General features: G+C 53.8%; 1 protein-coding gene and 1 long non-coding RNA gene across 2 annotated transcripts in view; one reads left to right on the top strand and one right to left on the bottom strand.

The window, feature by feature from the left end:
- BCR (BCR activator of RhoGEF and GTPase) overlaps window positions 1-16,857 on the top strand; it is a 135,587-nt gene that overhangs the window by 114,032 nt on the left and 4,698 nt on the right. Inside the window, exons 16-20 of the mRNA XM_050746041.1 lie at window positions 1,157-1,288; window positions 13,016-13,075; window positions 13,918-14,027; window positions 15,277-15,416; window positions 16,472-16,606. Of these exons, the coding sequence (XP_050601998.1) occupies window positions 1,157-1,288; window positions 13,016-13,075; window positions 13,918-14,027; window positions 15,277-15,416; window positions 16,472-16,606 (577 nt within the window). The remainder of the gene's footprint in view (window positions 1-1,156; window positions 1,289-13,015; window positions 13,076-13,917; window positions 14,028-15,276; window positions 15,417-16,471; window positions 16,607-16,857) is intronic.
- LOC126929799 (uncharacterized) lies at window positions 13,453-16,491 on the bottom strand. Its single transcript, XR_007717276.1, has 2 exons — window positions 16,428-16,491; window positions 13,453-15,535 (listed from the first exon to the last, which is right to left on the bottom strand). It is a non-coding gene; the product is annotated as an uncharacterized LOC126929799 (long non-coding RNA).

The raw sequence follows: 16,857 nt of genomic DNA, 5'->3' as shown, positions 1-16,857 counted from the left end.
ACATTGGCGTGAAGTGCAGATTCACCAGTGGCACCATCGGGGTGGCGGAGGATAGAGTTCACACCACACCCACGCAGACAACTTGAAAGCTAGGGGAGCAGTTTTTCCTCCAAGTCCCTGTCCCTCCTGTGTCAACCCCAAGGATCACTCTTTGTTTCCTTTTAGATAGAATTCATTTTTTAAAGAGTGGGTTTAGGTATGCAGTACAATGGAGCAGAAAGAACAAAGAGTTCCATGTACCCCCTGCCCCCCACCTCAATTATGGACATTCCACCCTAGGGTGGGACGTGAGTGACAGTTGATGAGCCTGCGTTAACCCATCATTATCACCCAGAGTTCATAGCTGACATTAGATAGGGTTCATTCTTGGTGTTACACGTCGTGGTTTTGACAAATGTAGAATGACGTGTATCCACCGTGATAATATCTTAAGGAACAGTCTCACCACCAAAAAAGTGAACCTATGTTGACAGATCATTATCATTCAGAGTCCATAGAAATAACTTTTTGTTGTTGTGGGGTTTTTTTTTGTTTGTTTGTTTTTTGAGGAAGAATCTCACACTGTTGGCCAGGCTGGAATGCAGTGGCATGATCTTGGCTCACTGCAGCCTCCACCTCCTTGATTCAAGCAATTCTTGTGCCTCAGCCTCCCAAGTAGCTGGGATTACAGGCATGCACCACCACACCCGACTACTTTTTGTATTTTTAGTAGAGATGGGGTTTTGCCACGTTGGCTAGGTTAGTCTCGTACTCTGGTCTCAAGTGATCTGCCCACCTCGGCCTCGCAAAGTGCTGGGATTACAGGTGTGAGCCCTCACGCCCAGCCCGTAGAAATATCTTTTAACAAGCACCCTGGAGATTGTGAGGCAGGTGGTGTGGGGATCACCCTTTGAGATGCTGGTGTAAAGAGTTTGGATTAGGTTTGACTGGCAGTCGGAGCTTCTGGAAGCATCCAGGCTGAGCCACAGTCTCATGCCAGGGATGCTTACAGGAAACATTTCCATGTGTCCCAGGACTAAGGGAGGAGGGTCTCAGGCATCAATCCCCCTGGGCCAGCAAGGGCGACAGGGAGAGCCTGGGTTCAGAGGACCCTTCAGCTATAACATTGACCTGTTTGTTCACATTGGACTTCCTCCCTTCTCCCTCGGGCCTGCAGGAATTTGAGATAGAGCTGGAGGGCTCCCAGACCCTGAGGATACTGTGCTACGAAAAGTGTTACAACAAGACGAAGATCCCCAAGGAGGATGGCGAGAGCACGGACAGACTCATGGGGAAGGGCCAGGTCCAAGTAAGGCGGCCATCTCTACCCTTCCCTGCCTGATGTATGGTGTCCTTTTTCATGCAGCCCTTGGGGACACTGAGATGGCCTTGCACCAAGGGTGGGGTGGGGTGGGCAGCTGTGACTCTGAAACATCCGTTGTGGGAGACCTGAGTCGGTGCCTGCATGTGTCTTGATGGGTCTTGATGTTCTGCTCTCTGTCTGCGTGTCTGTTGTGTCGGCTCATTCCCAAAGGAATTTCCATTCAACTTGATTTTGCAGCTGGGGCCTCAGTTCCTGCCTGGCCATAGGAGAACCCAAAGGCAGAATGGTTAGGTGGTGCCCTGGGCCAAAATTGGCGCATCCTGTGCCAGTCTTCTTAGAAAAGCACAGGGGTCCCAGAGGCTGCCTGTTTGGCATCCGCTATCTGTGGTCTAGACCCAGTTCCCAGGGTGTAGAGCTGTATCTCTGAACAGGGTGCACACAGACAGGTCTCCCAGGCTAGCCTGGAAGCCCCCAGGTGGGACCAAGAATGTGTCCGTACAGGACCAGCAGGGGGCCGTGGTTCTTAAGGAGACTGCCTGGGCCCTCTGTCCTTCAGAAGCTTATCCAGCCCCTGGGAGCCCGCCACCAGTGTTTCCTGGAGGATCATAGCAGGCACCCCATGCCCTGTTTCTCCTGTTCCCACCCTCACAGTTCCGCGGGGGTAGCTGGGAGGAAGCCCTGGTCACGCTTTCCTTATAGTACATTATATTGGTGGGTTGTGGCTACAGCTCTCTCTTCCATCTTCACAAGAGGCCTCTAGAGGGAGTGGGTCTGGCATTCCACATGCCCCTGGAAGCACAGGGCTCCCCAGGAAGCCCCAGCTCCCTCCCTAAGCAGGAAGTAAAAATCCTCTTGCGGTTAAATACCAAGCGCCAGGAAGAATGAAGGGAGAGGGTGGCCCTTCCCTGAGTAACTTGTCATCTTGCTGATGGGTTCCACATTCTCATTCGGATCAGCAAATCTTTACCAAGTGCCGGCTTCACCCCCTTCTGCCACCCCTTCTGCCACCCCTTCTGCTGGCCACGTCTTGGGAGATGCAGCCACTGGCTGTTTTTCTGCCTTGGAAGCTTACACGGGAAATCAGTGACTCAGGGCTTCCTGGGGCTCCCTGTACTTCGAGATCAGGTTTAAAATCAAAAAGGCTCCTCTAGCACGTGCCTGTAATCCAGCTGCTCAGGAGGCTGAGGCAGGAGGATTGCTTGAGCCCAGGTATTCAAGATCACCCAGGGCAACACAGTGAGACGCCTGTCTAAAACAAAATAAATTAACTAAAAATTGCTCTCAGCTGCCCTGTCCCTGTCCCACTGCACTATCTTGTTCACCCTCCCAGCCTTTGTGTGGATTCTCACGGTGGAAGATTTTACCATGCAGATGGGCCACACAGCTCTTGATGGAGTACTTGGTGCTGGTCTCCTTTGAGATCCGAAGTGTTTTAGCATCAGTCAAGTGATGGTCATAGTTTGGGTGATGGTCACGGCTCAGGCTCTTTTCTACATGTGCTTTCTTTGGTGGTGGTGGTTGTTTGTTTTCTTGAGACAGTATCTAGCTCTGTCTCCCAGGCTGGCGTGCAATGGCAGGATCATAGCTCACTGCAACCTCAAACTCCTCAGCTCAAGCAATCCTGCCCTAGCCTCCCAAGTCGTTGGGATTACAGACATGCCCTGCCATGCCCAGCTAAGGTTTTTTTATTTTTTTATTTTTTAAGACTGGAGTTTTGCTCTTGTTGCCCAGGCCGGAGTGCTGTGGTGTGATCTCGGCTCTCTGCAACCTCCCAGGTTCAAGCGATTCTCCTGCCTCAGCCTCCCAAAGTGCTAGGATTACAGGCCTGAGGCACTGTGCCTGGCCACATGTGCTTTCTCATTTGGTCCTTGCAGCAGATCTTTGAGAGAGCTCATTTGACACTCAGGAGATGCTTCTCTAACCTGCTCAGAATCAGGGTCCCGGGTATTCAGGGAGGTGGAGGGAGCAGACTACAAAGCCGGTTGTGCTCCCATTGCTCCCCCTTCCCTCTCCCTCTCCATGTTTTCCGTCTCCCCCACTCAGCCTAGGGCATTCCTCCCCCACAGTCCAGCCTGCATCTGGCACAGCCTCACCATTCAGCCCAGGGATACTCACAGCCTGGGTCCTCGGCTCCTTTTTTCAGCTCATCAAACCAGGTAAAGGTAGGTTCCAGTTCTGCCAACCATTGACTCAACTCATCCAAATCTTCAGCTGGAATCCTGGGAGTGGCTGAATTTGAACCAGGACCTCTGAGTACTGTTGCTAAGTAACTGGGGGTCTCAGTGAAAGAGAGAAAAGAGCTGATAGGCCTCTTCCTGTGTTACTGTGTCAGGCCCTCTTTTGAAACTCTTTTCTGCGGTGCTACTGACGTACTTGTGCACATGACCTGTGCTCTTCTGTCAGTCTAGGGGTGCTGGCCGAGCACCCCACTCCGTCCTGGGGAAGAGGAGAGCAGTGTCAAAGAAAAACCCAAGCTGGACAGCCGTTAAAGTGGTAAAAGCAGGTTTTATTTGTAACTATTGTGATGGGAAAAAGACTAGAAATGGAAAGCTTAGAAATGGGCTCAATGCTGAATTCACATGGACGAGTGGAGACTTACAGCCAAGAAGAAGGGTAGGGGTTGATGGATGGAAAATGATGAAGTAACATCAGGGGGAAGAGGGTTTCTGGTGAAACCGACCCGACAGGATTCTTGCTGAAGACAGGCCAGAGTGATCGATCTCCCCTGGGGGATGGCATGGGATGAGGAATCTGATCAGATAGCAAGGGCAGGGGGTTCTGGCTAAACTGACTTAGCAGGATTGTTGCAAAAATTGGATTCTTGAGAACATGCCCAAGGATGGGATCTAGCTGGAATAAAGAGCTGGAGGGACCAGATGAGTTCCATCAAGGAGAGTCTTTGTCTGTCCCCCACCACACTCAGTGTGACCTGGGCAAGTTACTGTCCCACTCGCTCAAATGGGTTCCTCCCTCCCTCCCTCCTTCCCTCCTTCCCTCCTTCCTTCTTCTTTCTCTTGCCCAGGCTGGAGTGCAGTGGCACCATCTCAGCTCGCTGCAACCTCCACCTCCTGGGTTCAAGCGATTCTCCTGCCGCAGCCTCCTGAGTAGCTGTAATTACAGGCATGTGCCACCATGCCTGGCTAATTTTTTTGTATTTTTAGTAGAGGCGGGGTTTCGCCATGTTGGCCAGGCTGGTCTCAAACTCCTGATCTCTGGTGATCCACCCGCCTCGGCCTCCCAAAGTGCTGGGATTATAGGCGTGAGCCACTGCGCCCAGCCTCCTCGCCTTTAAATGGGGGTGGGGGGCCATGAACCCTGAGGGTTGAGTGACGCATGCTCTCACGGGTGGGGGGTCAGCGTTTGCTGCTGTTCTTATCCTTAATCTGTTGTCGTTTGTGAGGAGGCAATGGAGCAGACACTGTCCGGCTCCAGCCCCTGGTCCCTGTGTCAGTGGGAGTGATGGGTGGGAACCATGGCTAGACAGGAAGGAATCCGATTGCTGTGTGAAGGGCATTCATGACTCATGCCAAGTAGATGGCGGCTGCTGTGGTCCCTGGAGTTCCAGGCTCCCAGCCGGGGGGTTGTTTGTGGGATCCCAGGAGGAAGGAAGTCGGGGGAGTGGCGGTGACTATGCCGTTGACGTTCTGCGACACCAGCCTGGCCTCTTTCTCCCCTGTGGACACTGTTTTCTGCACAGGGGTACCTGAGGGAGGGTGTGCACGACTCCGGAGCCCAGCCTGTTTGAATCTGGGCTTTTCCCAGTGACACCAGGCGCCTTCTGCACTGTACTGTGTGGGAGGCGCTTGGCTCTCTGCAGCCCGCTGCAGGGGCCCACAGCCCCCACCCTGATTATGCACCTTGACTCAGAAGTTGAGTAGAGAGACCCTCCCGTGAGGTGAGGCAGTTGCAGCAGGTAGAGAAGCCTCAGCATCCCAGGAGTGTCCAGATCCAACCATGAGGGCAGAGGCCCCTGGCAGGCCCCAGGGGCTCCCCCAAGGGCAGGGGTCTGGGATGGAAAGGAGTTCTCAGCAAAGCTGCTCATGCGCCTGTCTGTGGGCAGCAGGAGTCAGGATCTTCTGGGCGGGGGGCTTGGCGCGGTCTGGTTTTTTTGCTCCCCTTAATGGTGCTGATGAGCTGGGTTTAGGAACCACTTGCCCGAGTCTCAGATTTTGGCTCCTGCTTTTCAAATACCTGTCCTGGATGACTTGCCTCCCTTCTTGCACGATAGAGGCTCCATGAGGGTGGGGGTGGCGGGGGGTGGGAGCTGTAGAAATCAGGATGAGTGAGCTGCTTTGTTCAGAGCCAGAAAGGCAAGGGGATACACAGTACAGCAGGGACAAAGCTGTGGTGGTGCCCACAGTTCAGAAAAGAGCCACTGACAGCACGAATCAAAGCCCTTGTGTGTGGGCAGGTGCAAGAGGACCCAAGCCAGGTGTCCTTTCCCAGCCAGCTCCGACCCTGAATGAGCCATTTGAGTGAGCGAGACCATCCTGGTCCATCCTCAGACACCAGGAACCTGCTGTGCCACCCTAGTCATGGAAGGCTTCCTGTGTGCCATGCCTGGGGGTCTCCCCAAGAACGAGAAGACCCCTGTCCCCAGCCTTCATGGTCTAGATCAGAGAAGCTGGAAAGGAAGGATGTGGCAAATGTGCCAAGAGCTGGGGCAGTCTTTGGCCCAGAGTGACTGCTGGCTCAGATGGCACGGTTGTTTGGGAAGTGAGGTCAGGGGACAGAGATGCCTTCACAGAGCAAGGGACATTGAGTCTGCATCTTTAGGGAGGGATTTTTCAAGGTGAAGGCATCAATATCCATCCAAGATTCATCGGATGGGGTATGGAAGAGGGAATCACCAGCCGGCAGAGCTGGGGAAGTTGGAGCCTTGCTGCCATTAGGAATTTCTTCCTTCAGTTGTTTCTGTCTTTTTGAGACAGAGTTTCACTCTGTCCCCCAGGCTGGAGTGCAGTGGTGCGACATTGGCTTACTGTAATCTCTGCCTCCTAGATTCAAGCAATTCTCCTGCCTTGGCCTAACAAGTAGCTGGGACTACAGGCATGTGCCACCATGCCTGACTTAATTTTTTTGTGTTTTTAGTAGAGACAGGGTTTCACCGTATTGGTCAGGTGCATCTTGAACTCCTGACCTCAAATGATCCACCCTCCTGGGCCTCACAAAGTGCTAGGATTATAGGTGCATTTCTCTTCATTTGCAAATTTTCTAGGTTGCTAAATCACATTAGCCCTGTCTATTCTCCTTAGAAGGCAACATTATATCAAGTCATAGACTTTTGTCTTCTCTCATTTCTCCTGCTCTGTTTATGTGTCTTGCTGGGCTCACAACTCACGTTCCCGTGGGGGCATCAGAGTTCATTTTTGTTGTTGCCAGTGAGCCTCTGCTTCATTTGAAGCTGGTGCTCTGGCTGGCTGGAGTTTCCCAGACTTCTCTGCCAGCCCAGGTTATGTGGGCATCTGACCAGGCACAAGCCAGCAGGTCTGACTGGGGCCCTCCTGGTGCCTCCCTGGCAGCTGCTCTCAAGTCCCCACCATGCAGTGAGGTCCACCCATTTTCAGGCAGTCTCCCTGTTGGACTGCCCACTCTGCAGCACCTGTTCCCCCAAGAGCCCACGGAAGTGCCTGGCAACAGCTTGTGAATGCAAAGATGACACCAAGTCGGGTGGATATGTCCATGTGCACAGCAGCACTGACCATGCCAGCCTCAGACTGGAAAGAACCCAGATGTCCACTTGCTGGTGCATGTCTGTCAATCCATACAATGGAATATTACTCAGCCTTCAAGAGGAAGGACATTCTGACACATTCTACAACATGGGTGAGCCCTGAGGACATGCTGCTAAGTGAAATAAACCAGACACAAAAGACAAATGCTGTATGATTCCACTTACGTGAGGTAGCTAGAGTAGTCAAATCCATAGAGGCAGAAAGTAGATTTGAGGTTACCAGGAGCTGGGGCAGGGGGAATGGGGAGTTGTTCTTTTTGCACCTGCCCCCGGGAGTTATTGTTTAATGGGTGTAGAGTTTCAGTTTGAGATGATGAAAAAAAAGTTCTGGAGATGACAGTGGTGATGGTTGCACAACGTGAATGTGCCTAATGCCACTGAACTGCACACTTAAAAATACTTGAAAGTAGGCCGGGCACGGTGGCTCACGCCTGTAATCCCAGCACTTTGGGAGGCCGAGGCAGGCGGATCATGAGGTCAGGAGATCGAGACCATTCTGGCTAACATGGTGAAACCCCGTCTCTATTAAAAAATAAAATAAAGTAAATTAGCTGGGTGTGGTGGCGGGCACCTGTAATCTTTGGGAGGCTGAGGCAGGAGAATGGCGTGAACCCGGGAGGCGGTGCTTCCATGGATGCTCCAAAAATGCATCCATTTTTATAACTGAATGATTTTGCAGTAAATTTACAGAGCTCTACAACTTTTACCAACAATCCAGTTTTAGAATATTTCTATCACCCCAAACAATTTCCCTGTTCCTTTTTTTTTTTTTTTTTTGACAGGGTCTTGCCCTGTTGCCCAGGTTGGAGTGCAGTGGTGCAGCCGCACTCAGCACAGCCTTGATGCCCCAGGCTCAAGTATTTAGCCTTTCAGGTAACTGGGACCACAGGCATGCGCCACCATGCAAGGCTAAATTTTTTTTTTTTTTTTTTTTTTTTTTGAGACAGGGTCTTGCTGTGCTGCCCAAGCTGGTCTCAAATTCCTAGGCTCAAGTGATCCTCCTGCCTCGGCCCCCCAAACAGCTGAGATTACAGGTGTGAGCCACCGTGCCCAGCCCCTGTTCCCAGTTATAGCCACTCCCAGACCCAAGCTGATCTGCCTTTGTCTTTAGAGATTTGCCCATTTCTTCACATTTCATAAACATGGAATCATACTAGAGCCGACTTTTTTGACTGATTTCCTCCACTTACCATTATGTTTTTGAGACTTGTTCATGTGGTAGCATTGTTTCATTGCTTTTTATGACTGAATAATTTTCCGTTGCATACATATACCATGTTTTTGTTTCTGCATTTACTGTTTGACAGACACTTGGATCATTTCTAGTTTAGGCTGTTACGGTTGATGCAGCCATCATCAGACTGGTACTGGTCCTTGGTACCAGTCTCTATATGGACGTATGTTTTCATTCATTTAGGAGACACTTGGTGAGATTGCTGGGCTGTGCAACAAGGTAACTGTTTGGGGAACTGCCCTACATTGTCTGGAGTGGCTGCACCACTTTACATCCCCATTGGCCATGTATGAGAGACCATTTCTCCACATCCTCACCAATGCTGGTTATAGTCTAGCCTAAGGGAGAAGGGGGTGTTCCTTTTGAAGTGATATTAGAGACTAGTTAGGATCAGAGAAGAACAGCAAAGAGTTAAAAGTGGGATAGAGGCCAGGCACAGTGGCTCACGCCTGTAATCCCAGCACTTTAGGAAGCTGAGGTGGGTGGATTGCTTTAGGTCAGGAGTTCAAGACCAGCCTAACCAACATGGTGAGACCCCATCTCTACTAAAAATACAAAAATTAACCGGGCATGGTGGCAGGTGCCTGTAATCCCACCTTCTCCAGAGGCTGAGGCAAGAGAATGGTTTGAAGCCAGGAGGCAGAGGTTGCAGTGAGCCAAGATCTCGCCACTGCACTCTAGCCTGGGCAACAGAGTGAGACTCCGTCCTAAAAAAAAAAAGGTGTGGGCTGGATCTCAGGAGAGCAGATTGTGGTCATAGACTTCAGCAGGAGGCCTGTGATCTCTCTCCTGGTGAACACAGAGGTTCTCTGGTGGTCTCAGCAAAGACCCACCCCTGGGAGTAGGTTATAGTGCAGACACATGGGGCCCAGACGGGAACAACTGGGGATGCCCTGCTGGACCATCCAGGCTGGTGACGATGGGTGTGGAGGAAGCTGTTGTCTACAAGGAGCTAAGTGAATGAGCATTTCCTCCTTTGGATGGTTTACTCAGACTCCTCCCTGCCCCTGCTGAGGGTGGGCAAGAGGATGTCCTCTGGCTGCCCACTGGTGACTCAATCCAGCCACAGACTACAGAGCAAGCAGGGCAGTGCTGGGCCCCCAGCAGAGCCACCATGCAAGGTGGTCAGTGACGCTTCAGGGCAGCATGCAACACCTGCCCCAGTTGGGCTTTGGCCTCCCTCAGCCCCCACCCCACCACTTCCCTGGGATGGATGTGCATGGTAGTTTTCTAGGCAGACCTCCAGGCCACCATCTACCAGGCCCGCTGACCACAGTCATTCTTCCAAGGCTCCTGCCTTACCCAGCTCGGGGGGAGATGAGCAGCGACCTAGTCGTCGTCCTGAGACCATTGCGCGTGAGCAGACAGGCCCCCGCCCGTCCGGTCCCTGTCCAGGCAGCAGGCGTATTTCTCACCAAGACCTTGCAACCCAGGGGGACCCTGGAAAGCATCTGGAGTGCCTCAGTTTTTCCCTTAAGGGAAAACTGTTTCCCCCTTGGTCATCTGTTTTTCCAAACCCCCGTCTTTTCCTTGTTTACTTCTCTGGTGCTTTAAATAACTTCACGAGAGAGCGTGCCAGCCTTGAGCAATGTTTGGGGTTGGCCAAGCCGAGGCACAGGCCTCATTATCATGCTATTCTTTATACGACTTCCGCTCTGCGGAGCACACTCAGTTCTTTGGAACAGAGCCAGCCTCGGGGCGGCCTTTCCCACTGGAGCCGCCAGTCAGGACCTCCGTGAGAGCTGGTGCCCGGAGGCCAACAACCTGGTCTTCAGTCACTGGGAGTCACAGAGAGGGACCCAGTAAAGAGCCCAGCTGGCAGCATCAGTGCCAGGTTGGGGTGGGCGCTGGACAGCACCAGTGCTGGGGAGTGGACGCTGGCTGGAGCCCCGCCCAGGCTGCACATTGCTCAGCCAGCTTAGTCTGGGGGAGCAGGACCGGAGCAGGGTGTCCTCCGCCCTGGGTCCATCAGGGGCACTGCATGTGATTATTTGGGTTACGTGCTGGGAGTGGTACAGATTCTGGACAGTCTAGAGCGCTTCCAGCACAAGGCAGGCTGAGCAGTCATACTTTACTCAGTCTCCAAACTTGGGCAACAGGAAACTAGCCACTTAACAAGGAAGCTCAGCTTTTCTGGGCTTTAAAGATGGAGACACGTTGGAAATTCCCGTAACCAATAGGCTGGGGTGGGAGGATGTTCTTCCCACACACAGACAAAAAAGTGGAACCCGGGGTGATGGGAAGCTTTGACCTTGGCCCGCCGGACTGTGGGGCGGGGTTTCCCTCAAAGCCTGGTCAAAAGGCCGTGGAGGCTGGAAGCTCTCGTTTAGCCCCACCAGCTTCCCAGAGCAGCAAGGTCAAGCATGCGAGAGTCGACACCCGCCCCGGCCGCAATGCAGGGCCTCCTTCAGTACTTCCATCCCGGCCGGGCGGGCCGGAGCCGGGCAGCTTCTGCTGAAAAGTACCGGTGTGCTCGCGGCACTGCCCTGTGGACCCACATCCGAAACCTGGTGTGCAAGGGCAAGGTGGGCTGACGTGTGGGCCGTGGTTCCAGGGGGGCTTTGAGGGGCAGCCGCCTGATGTGTGGACAGCTTCTCTGTCTCTGTTTACCTGGACTCTGGGTTGCTTGTTAGCTGCTTCTGCCTGTTCTGGGTTTTTAAGGGGAGAGGGGCCCAGTGATGGCTGTTTTTTGAAGGAAAGGGAAGAATGTCTCCTGCTTAACATGTTTCTGTGTTTCCAGTTACTTGGTTGGTTAGTACAGCCAGGGTCTTGCTCTGTTGCCCAGGCTGGAGTGCAATGGCATGATCTTGGCTCACAGCAGCCTCCACCTTCTAGCCTCAAGTGATGCTCCCACCTCAGCCTCCTGAGTAGCTGGGACTACGGGCACGTGCCACCATGCTTGGCTAATGGTTTTGAAAATTTTTTTATAGAGACAGGGTCTCACTATATTGCCCAGGTTGGTCTTAAACTCATGGGCCCAAGTGATCCTCCTGCCTTGGCCTTTGAAAGTGCTGATATTACAGGCAGGGTTTCAATTTTTTAAAGCTCCCAGCAGGGGTATTAAAGTCTCCCTTTCCAGAGAAAGCGCACTCTGTCCCCATCCCTCATGTTATCCTCTCCTGCCTCTGCTTAGGGTTCACTCTGGGGGAATTGCCACTTGAGAGATTCCTTTTTGTGTGTGGCTTCTGACTGACCGGTCCCTGCTCACAGCTGCTGCTTCTCAGGGTGGGGTCCCTGAGGCCTGGAGTGTGGCCTCTGAAAACCTTCAGGGCCAGAAGCAGAATGAGAGCCTGTGGCCACATAGCCCCTGGTGGGAGACGTCCTGCCACCCTTTGCTTCTCTGTGTCACTCTGGCTGTACATTTCAGATCCCTGGGAAACGTTAACTGGTAGGACCTAGAAGGGGAGGTGAGGAGGGGTCACGCCCCAGGTGTGCCTGTGGTGAGCCTTTGTGCTGAGCAGGTGCAGGGAGGGAGGCCCAGGTGCACACATCTGTGAAGTAGGGGCAGCTGGTTGGGCTCCTTGACCTGCTCCAGAACTTCTTATTTTCTAGTCACTTCACCTGCAGAAGGCCCAGGTGGCTGTGGTCTCTAGGGTCCCTTGCAGTGAACATGCCGCCTGTCCTCAGCTCCTCTCTAGGCCTGGTGCTGTGCTCAGCACCGTTGTATGTGTGTATGTGTGCACGCACGTGAATGTGTGCAGACATCATGAGGTGTGGTCCCTGCTCTTAGGCAGCTTGCCTTGTGGCTGAAATGAACCATCACCTGCATCAAGGGGTGGAAACACAAGGCCAGATGCAGTGGCCTTGTCTGGAGTCAGACAGTGGCTCCATGACCTGGCTTCACTCCAGAACTACCTGGGGTTTCTAGTTGTGCAAATCCCAGGTCCCACCCAGATTATGAGTCCAGTTTTCTACAGGTGGAGCCCAGGAAGGTGTATATTTAACACGATGGTACTGCTCATTCACCCAGCCCAGCCAGTGGTCTCTGTGTACCCAGGAACTGCTGACACAGAGCTGGTGCTCCCCATAAAACGGGAGACAGAGCCTTCACGGACGGGGGACGTGTGGCTTGGTCATGACAGGGTGTTTCGTACCAGCACAGACTGTGTTCAGGTGACATTAAGCACAAGTTCCTGCAGGCTAGCTGCCTGGACAGGGCTGGGTGGGGGTAGAAGTTAGAGAGGTCACAGAGGGGCTTCCTCCTGGCCGCCTCACCAGCTGCTCGATTTAGGGCTTGGCTCTGGGTCCTCCTGGGCCTGATTCTGAACCACGGGAGTGGTGTGGCCTGCGGGCTCCTCCTGCCACAAGCTGTTCATGCAGGGGGAGAACAGCGTCCACAGTTCCCCAGACAGCAGCAGTGGATACCAGGCCCCCAGGAGTTGTTACTGAAGGTGCTGCTGGACAGCTCGCCCTTCACTGAGCTCCACATAGCACCCGTGGTGATGGGAGCCGGATGGAGAGAGTCTGCCAGCCTGCGCATCAGCTCCCAACTGGGAGGGGCAGAGGGAGGAGGGAGTGGGAGCCCCAGGCAGCAGGGCTCTGGGAGCAGTGGGGCCCTGGGTTCCAGGGGTGTCTGGCAGGCCCCTCCTTATTCTACCTCTTTTGGCCTCTGGGTGGAGATGCTGGCCACAGTCAGGCTCTGCCTCTGACTAAGGACTGGAGAAGTGGCGGGTGTGGGCTGCTGCCCCGTGCAGCCTCTGAACAGACGCCAGGGCCTCTGCCAATCATGACTCCTTGCTTTCAGCTGGACCCACAGGCCCTGCAGGACAGAGACTGGCAGCGCACCGTCATCGCCATGAATGGGGTACGTGTCCGTGGGACTCTTCTGGCACCCACTTCCCCCAGAAGGGTAGGGTGGCCTCTGTTCATTTCAAATCGGTCAGAGGTGGCTGAGCCTGAGCCAGCGTCTGACACGGAGCCTGGTTGGAGGAGGGAGGTTCCCCGAAGAGCAGAATCGCCGTGCCCGGGAATCGTCATTCACTGACTGGGATGCAGTTGCCAGCCAGGTCCTGAGCATCCTTCCTCAAACAAAGGTCTCATGGCACCACCAGGACAGGTGGGGCCTCCACTCGGGGACCTGGGGGCTGCCTGTAGAAATGGAGACCCCCGATTTGTCTTTAGGTACCCCAGAAAGGTTTACACCTTAAAAGCAATGACACACCCAAAAAGGTCTGGGCATATATGGTAAAACGTTAATATTTGCGATTATTGGCTTTTTCTTATATTATTGTTAGTCTTTCTCACTTAATTTTTAATTGTTACTAAGAAAGAGAGAGCTGGGCACAGTGCACCTATAGTCTCAGCTACTCTGGAGTTTGAGGCAGGAGAATTACTGGAACCCAGGGGTTCGAGTACAGCTTGGGCAACATAGCAAGATCCTATATCTAAAAAAAGCAAGCAAGCAAGAGAAGCAGCGGGGATTTTAGGAGGTGGTTCTGCAGAAGCCAGTCCTTTACACCATCTTCAACAATCCCGGCTGTTGCTGAAGTAGACTAGGGGATTCCCTGAGGGGCAGCCCTACCTCATGCTGAGACCGCTGCATGCCTTGGGGGTGGAAATATTTGATGAGACTCCCAGGGGCCCTTGGGACCTTGGGCTTTGAGGACCAGACAGATCAGAGGACTGTGCCCTTTCTCCCCTCTATAGATTGAAGTAAAGCTCTCGATCAAGTTCAACAGCAGGGAGTTCAGCTTGAAGAGGATGCCATCCCGAAAACAGACAGGGGTCTTCGGAGTCAAGATTGCTGTGGTCACCAAGTGAGTGGGGAGGGGCTTGGGCTCATGCACTGAGGGTGCCTGTCCCTTCAGCTGTTTCTGCAGAGAAGAGCATGTGTGGGTCTCTCCTCTCTCTGTGTGGCCGCTGCGTGGTGAGGTCAGGCCCCAGGGAACACTTGGTGTGTTCAGCTACCTCCTGTGTTTACTCAAAACCAGCTCAGGAATGTCCTTGCCGCCTTGCTTGGAAGCAGTAGGGCTGGCTCCAGGAACTGCCCGAGTGCACAGTTTTCTGTCCTCGCTTGGAATTTGTCATGGTCCCAGGTTCCTGTTGAATGGCCATAACCCCTGCCCCTTTGTCACGAGTCAGTTGCCAAGAGAAGCCTGTTGGGTTTGAGAGCAGTTCTTGCAGACACAGACTACTTCCTCTGAGAATTCATTTGCTTCCCCAGGATGGAATCCGGCTGGGCCCCTGAACTTGCTGGTCATGTGGGCTGGGGCCTCCATCAGTCACACCCTGGACTCCTTTCTGTGTCTAAACACCACTCCCCACCCCCAACTGCACGGCAGCCACTTGTGTAGCACTCTGGGAGGGCTCTGGGCATGAGCAGCGAGGACTCCAGCAGCAGCTCCCCCAAATAACCACTGCTAATGAGGGTGGCTTGAGAAGCAGCTTTGATGTGCTCCCAAATCCAGTTGCAAAACAGAACTAAAGGCCTCAGCACGGCGCTCACTTTGAAGTGTTCTTACTCTAGTGTCCTGTGTGGCGGTATTGGAATTGTTCATCACTAAGATTCAGAGGAGAAAAGCACTTAGCAGCACAGGAGCTGCTGGTGCTGAGGCAACCCTTCATTCGTCAGATGTGTTAAGGTCCAAGCCCAGGGCAGGGGTCAGGGATTCTCCTCTCACACAGCACGCGGGTGGCAGGACCAACACCGGGTATGATCCCCCAGCTGGGGGCACAGGCTGCTAACCCCAGGCCTGGAATCTATCAGATGCCCTTTCTGTGCTGACTTTACTTAGGACTCCTGACCTTCCCACAAAGATCATGTGTGATTTGCAGAGGGTCTGGCTGCTTCAGCCTCTTAGAAAGGTCCTGAGAAAGTACATGCAATGAGGACAGGGCTTGCAGAGGGAGGGCAGGCATGCAGAAGGCTGTGTGTGCAGTCCCAGACCTGGGCATCTTCGTCACCGTCCTCACTCCACCTCCATGTGTATAGATAGGGGACAGGTTTCCTGTGTTGTGGCCCAAGCAGGGCTGTCAGAACATTGAGAACATTTCCTCCTTCCATAGGAGAGAGAGGTCCAAGGTGCCCTACATCGTACGCCAGTGCGTGGAGGAGATCGAGCGCCGAGGCATGGAGGAGGTGGGCATCTACCGCGTGTCCGGAGTGGCCACGGACATCCAGGCACTGAAGGCAGCCTTCGACGTCAGTGAGTGTCGGCCTGCGCAGGACGGGATGGAGGTGTGGGCGGTGGTGTTGGCGATGAGATCTCAGAGCGCTCCATGGCCTGGGCATGTCATATCCTTCGCTGTGTCTTTTTTTCATTTACTGTTTTATTATTTTTAAAAAAGAGAAAACAAGAGTTGTAGAAAAAGCTTCTACAGAAGCCAGTATTCAAACCATCTTTGCTACACATGCCGCTTGCTGGGGTGAACCAGGGGCTTCTGCAGGGCCTTGGCCTTCCTGCCTTGGGGGTGGACAGGAGGTGGAAGCCCAGGACTCAGTGTGGTCTGTCCACTGCCCTGTGTGAGGATGCGGTGTGAAGAGGGCACCGATGGGACCCAGCTCAGGCCAGGGCTGTGTCATCTCCGCCTCTATCTCACCAACCCTCATAGGCTATGAAGGACCCGGACCTGCCTCAAATGCCAGGGGAGGGCATCGAGACCCCAGAGGGTCCTTCCCAGCATCTTCAAAGCAACAGGATTTTGTGCCTGCAGACCCTTCTTTGGGGCACACACCACCGACCCTGACCAGGACCCCTAGAATGCCCAGCACCCCTGGGAGGGCCCTGTGGTAGTTTCAGCTCTCTCTGGGGGCCCAGAATAGACCTGGCCTGTGGTGAGGACATAAGCACCAGTGACCAATTGGGTCCAAAGGAAGACACCGGTTCAAACACTGAAACCAATCAGATTTTCCCACAGCCTTCCTGCTATCAGAAGACACTGGTGCAGGGGTGGTTGCTATGTACAGGGCAGAGTCACCCGATTCCCACGCAGGCACCGTGTCCTGCCATGCTGGCCTCCTCCTGGCCGTCACATCGGGCCAAGCAGGGGAGAGGAATGGGAATGCCCATGCAGCCCCATCAACTCTGCAGACACAGAACTACGCACAGCTCTTGGGAGGGGTCAGATGAGCTGCTTAAAGCCGGGGAGGGACCCGCACAGCGGTCAGCGTGGCAGGGACGGTGCTTTAGCCAAGGCAGGGATGGTGGGAGACTCACTTGGGATCCTGAAGGAGGCCGCTGCATTTCTGTGCTCTTTCCAGATAACAAGGACGTGTCGGTGATGATGAGCGAGATGGACGTGAACGCCATCGCAGGCACGCTGAAGCTGTACTTCCGTGAGCTGCCCGAGCCCCTCTTCACCGACGAGTTCTACCCCAACTTCGCCGAGGGCATCGGTGAGCACTGGAGGCCTTGGCCTCTTGGGAAACGTCTCCTCCACGTGCACTGCTGCCCTTGGAGGCTGTGAAAAGTGATGCGTGGGAACCCGAGCTGTGCCCCTTCTGCCATGGTCGGTGTTTTAACCCAACCTCAGAAAACAGGACCAAAATCAAGCCTGTCCTGGAAGACCTCGCCCATCCCCAGAGGGCTCCCCGTCCCTATTCCTCAAGGAGACCAAGAGGGTGAAATGGTCAGCACTGCCGTGCTG

The sequence above is a fragment of the Macaca thibetana genome, chromosome 10 (assembly GCF_024542745.1).
Source record: "Macaca thibetana thibetana isolate TM-01 chromosome 10, ASM2454274v1, whole genome shotgun sequence".
NCBI classification, from domain to species: domain Eukaryota; kingdom Metazoa; phylum Chordata; class Mammalia; order Primates; family Cercopithecidae; genus Macaca; species Macaca thibetana.
This window is presented reverse-complemented; position numbering and strand designations above follow the sequence as displayed.